Below are 4,228 nucleotides of genomic sequence, written 5' to 3' on the forward strand. Positions count from 1 at the left end.
CTCAAACAGCCAGGGCCTGCATCCTGCCTTCCTCCTTGTATTCACAACAGGTCCACTCCAATAGGGGTCTGTATTTAAATAATAGAAACGTTCACAGGCAAAACTGTGTTCTCCCCAGAGGCTCACAGAAGTGAGGAACCATGGCATTGTCAGGTCACCAGGCAGCAGAAGAGCGTCAACATCCAAACTACTACAAACATGAGAGGAAACAAACAAAAACTATGAATTTGGCATAAATTCAACACACATTTTTATTGAGGACATAGTCCGTGCAGCTGAGACTCCTTGCCAAGGATACAAATATTGAAAAGACATGGACTTTGCATTCAAGAGACCTGGAATTAGAAGAGAAAAAAGACATAAATGTGGCACAAAAAAGGATGGGAATTGAGGTGTAGGTTATCCACAGTGCGGGTTAAAGTGGTGGAAATTCACAACAGTCAGAGACTACTTCCTCTTGTGGATCAGGGAGGGCTTCCTGGAGGAATTGACACAAGATGCTGTGACCCATGGAGGCGCTTGGACTCCATTTTACTCTAAAATAAATTAGAGATTTAAGGTTCTGAATCAGGTCAGAACAAGAAATTCTGCTAAATAACACTTAACTCATATTGACAACCTTCATTGAGCAGAGAGAAAGACAGAAGTTGCCCACAGAGACTTTCAAGTCCTTCACCACTGAGCTGGGTTGAAGTAGGTCCTGACCGCTGGGCTGCTGGATCTCACTTTAAATGGAAGTCAGTGCACTAATGTCTCCAGTGTGTTTTCCTGGAAGGACCAAATGGGAATTTGCTCTGCAACAGGTGGAGGTGAGGACACCAGGGTGAAGGGCGCTGGAAGGAGGAGGGCTGAGAACAGACAGGAAGGTGGGGAGACCCTTGGGAAAGAGCAGGAAAAGGGTCAAGACTTACCAGTGCTTCCAGAGCCAGAACACAAGACCCGCCAGAAGCACCAGGGGCACATCACCGCCAGGAAGACCCAGCCCATGGGACGGTGCTGCTCTGTGGGATTGGTGCACAAGGGGTGTCATCACTCATTCACTCCAGATGGAATCCAACTTCCTGGTCATGTTTGCTCCTGTCTCCCTCTGCCTCCTCCACTCCTCCTCCTAGTCCTTTCTCCTTCCCCTCTCCCATCCTGCTCAGAGATGGATACTTCATCCAACCCTCTGCTTCCTCCCACTTCCCACCTCACACTAAGCTCTCCATTTCTTGGATGATTAATTTAGTCCTTTATGATCTGGAGTCCTTAGAATCCAAAACTCTTTGTCTCTCTCCCCTGCTCTGTGGCAGGACCTCCCACCCCCTTGCCCAGCCAGGCACCAGCCCTTCCTCACCCCAGTAGAGGACCATGTCCTGGCCTCCTAGACTGCTGTGTCTCACTCGGCAAGACAGGCCAGCTGCCTCCCTGGCTTCCACATCCAAGGACGTCTGAAGATACCATGTCCCATCTGCATGGGGCAGGATGTCACCTCGCTGGGAGCCCTGCTGCTCCTGCTCACCCCGCATCCACATCACCCACACTGGCTTTGGGTAGAAACCAGACACATGGCACACCAGCAGCAGATGGCCAGGACCAGGGCTGGGGCCACCGGACAGCCAGGCCTCGGGCCTCACTGCAGAGATGAGACAGGTGTTCTCAGCTGAGAGGGAAGGTCTTCACATGACAAAAAAATAAAACACATATCTTCCTTCCTCTAAAATCCTGTCCCCATCCCCTCTCCCTCATAACCCCTTCTCCACTGAATTTTAGAAAATGGTGCAAGTTTATGAGTGCAGAGAGAGAAAACTTGGAGGGAGGGAACAGGACTGACCTTGTTGCTGCAGATCTGCCTTCCCTGCATCACGAAGACCCAAGAGGAAACAAGGGCAGATGTCATTAATACTTTCTTGTATTCTTAAGTTTAACACATGGTACTGATTGAATAGTGTGCAGACCTGCTGAGCCCTCCTTCCTCCCTTTGGAGATGGCCACCATGACATGTTCTGGAAGCTCATGAGATCTGATCCTTGGTAAGCAATCCTCATGAAGCGTACTAGTGCTTTTCCAAAATGGTAATCACAGCCTCCTACCAGTTGTATCTGAAAGGGATCTGGGAAGAGAGAATGTGAGTTACAGAAAATGGAGAGGGAAAGATATGAAATGAGGTGAGTGGAAGCCAAGAGAGAGGAAGCAAAGAGAGAAGTTAAGGGTATTGGAAGGAATGACACCAAGTTTGGTTTGAGTGGAGACTCAGACAGAGGGGCAGTGATGGGCACCGGAATCAGAAGAAAGGTGAATGACTGAGGAAGGAACACAGGTTGGAGGAGAGAGAGGAGAGAACAGGACAGGGCTCCGTGGGAGAGCTGGGATAAAACCATCCAGAGTGAGGGGACAGCAGTGGGAGGGAACACACAAATAGATGTCATGTCACTGATGTGACTGAGTGGGGAGAAAGCACATTTCAAGGATGAGTCACAGAGTGAAGGAGAGGAGACTATCTGGCTGGAGGTCAGAAAACAGGTGGTCACAGAAGACTCTAGTGAGAGGCATGAGAGCACAGCCTGAGGTCCATGACAGGAGGGAAGGTAGCAGGAGATGTGAAGCTTTTCAAGATCAGGTCCTGGTTTCCGCCTCCTGAACACACATGTGATTCAGTTTTATGATGAGGAGATGAGACGTTTAGAAGGCAGTGGAGGCTCTTTCCTGGAGGAAGAAGGAACTCCAGGAGACACACACCTGCCGCCTCCATCCCACCTGCCCCTGAGGGACCTCAACTTACATTCAAGCTGCCATTGACTGATGTGGTCCTGAAATATCAGAGGAAATCTAGGGGAGAGTATATAAAATGCCTCTTCTTGTTCCATTAGCTGCTCATTGCTGAAGTTGCCCCTGGACCAAGGCCACAGGTAAAAGAAAGCTCCAGTCTTGCTGTCCCAGCCATGGGTCTGCAGCTCACCCAGCCAAGCTGAGCCCTGATTCTGTGTCCACGAATGGTTGTAAAAGGATGTTGTCAGGATGACTCGAAAAGAGATCGGCTCCTGGAAGTCTGTGGTAGAAGACAAGATACACTGAGGAAGAAGAGCGCACTGGGAAGGAGAGAGAATGCAGAAGAAACGAGCCAGGGAGGGGCACTGAAATCTGGAGGACAGGGGCCATAGTTCTCTCAGGAGACATGTGCTGCCCTGGAGCCCCGAACTTTGTACCCATGGTTCAGAAGAGCACAGGGTCCTGGGGTCAGGGATGCCCAGGAACAAACCAGGCTGACATCCCTCCCTCCCCAGGTATGTGCTTGGGAACCCACACCCTGAGTGCCCACATGCACAGACACAAATGCACATCTGTGCACCCCCCCCCACACACACTCAGAATTACACAAACACACACACCTATACAAACAGACATACAGACACACAGAGACACACAAAAGGGCACTTATATGCACTTGCTCATACATACTTACACACTCATGCAGACACACAAGCACATGTACACACATTGCAAACCCACATACACATGCAGACACACATGTGCATCACCCAATCACACAAGACTCATATGGGCACACACAGGTATACATGTGTGCATGTGCACATTTATCACCCACTCAGAAAGACCACAGTCCTCACCATCGTCACTGTCACCACCTGGAATGAAAAGGATGAGCAACGCCACTTGCAGGAACAGCATCTTATTTGCAGATGGTCTTTCTTTCTCTTAGAAAGTGGGTCTTCGGCGTCTGTTCTAACAAACCTCCCCACACCCGGCTCCTCTCTTCCAACTTCCTTCTCAACACACAGCCTTCCCTGAGTCTCTGCAACAATGCAAATGGGCTCCACCCTCAACCCTGAACATCTACACTGACTCTCACTTCCCCTCCAGGTCTGACCCTCCTCTCGGGCTCCCAGCTTCTCTCTGTTGCCTGCTTTCATCCTGCTCCCTGAGGCCCTAACTCGGGTGCTGGGAGCAGGTCTTGTGTGGCATGGAGAAGGGACCCTGCCTCTCATGCCCTTTCTTCTCATCCAGACAGTAACCCATGAAGACACACGGCTCCCCAGCCCCCAGCCCTGGACTCTGCTGTCCCCTGTCCCTCCTGCTCTTGGGTCACTCCCCATGGACTGCCTTCCCTGACTCACACCCACCCAACCCATCCACATCTCTGACTTCTCATTGTCTGTGCTCAAATACAGTCAAGCAGATTGATTTGAAGGTCACCTTCTCTTAGTTAGGGGGACAGACATCTAATCAT

At 50.4% G+C, this 4,228-nt stretch overlaps 1 protein-coding gene across 1 annotated transcript; it reads right to left on the reverse strand.

Annotated features, from left to right (window-relative positions):
* Positions 1-248: 248 nt before the first annotated feature.
* Positions 249-3,744, reverse strand: LOC115286886 (T-cell surface glycoprotein CD1a-like). The gene is made up of 6 exons (XM_029933218.1): positions 3,609-3,744; positions 2,762-3,028; positions 1,814-2,092; positions 1,337-1,615; positions 912-1,001; positions 249-768 (listed from the first exon to the last, which is right to left on the reverse strand). The coding sequence occupies exons 1-6, from the start codon at positions 3,667-3,669 to the stop codon at positions 728-730; spliced, it is 1,017 nt and encodes a 338-aa protein (XP_029789078.1). The 5' UTR covers positions 3,670-3,744; the 3' UTR covers positions 249-727.
* Between the last annotated feature and the right edge of the window lie 484 nt (positions 3,745-4,228).

This window comes from Suricata suricatta, chromosome 3 (genome assembly GCF_006229205.1).
Source record: "Suricata suricatta isolate VVHF042 chromosome 3, meerkat_22Aug2017_6uvM2_HiC, whole genome shotgun sequence".
In the NCBI taxonomy this organism is placed as follows: Eukaryota; Metazoa; Chordata; class Mammalia; order Carnivora; family Herpestidae; genus Suricata; species Suricata suricatta.

Excerpts from the sequence above, each read along its gene's own strand:
- LOC115286886 (XM_029933218.1), bottom strand. The coding sequence starts at position 3,669 with ATGCTGTTCCTGCAAGTGGCGTTGCTCATCCTTTTCATTCCAGGTGGT. Across the intron at positions 1,616-1,813 it reads GGCAGATCTGCAGCAACAAG|TGAGGCCCGAGGCCTGGCTG; the intron begins GTCAGTCCTGTT and ends TCATCTCTGCAG. Across the intron at positions 769-911 it reads TTCTGGCTCTGGAAGCACTG|GAAAACACACTGGAGACATT; the intron begins GTAAGTCTTGAC and ends TGGTCCTTCCAG.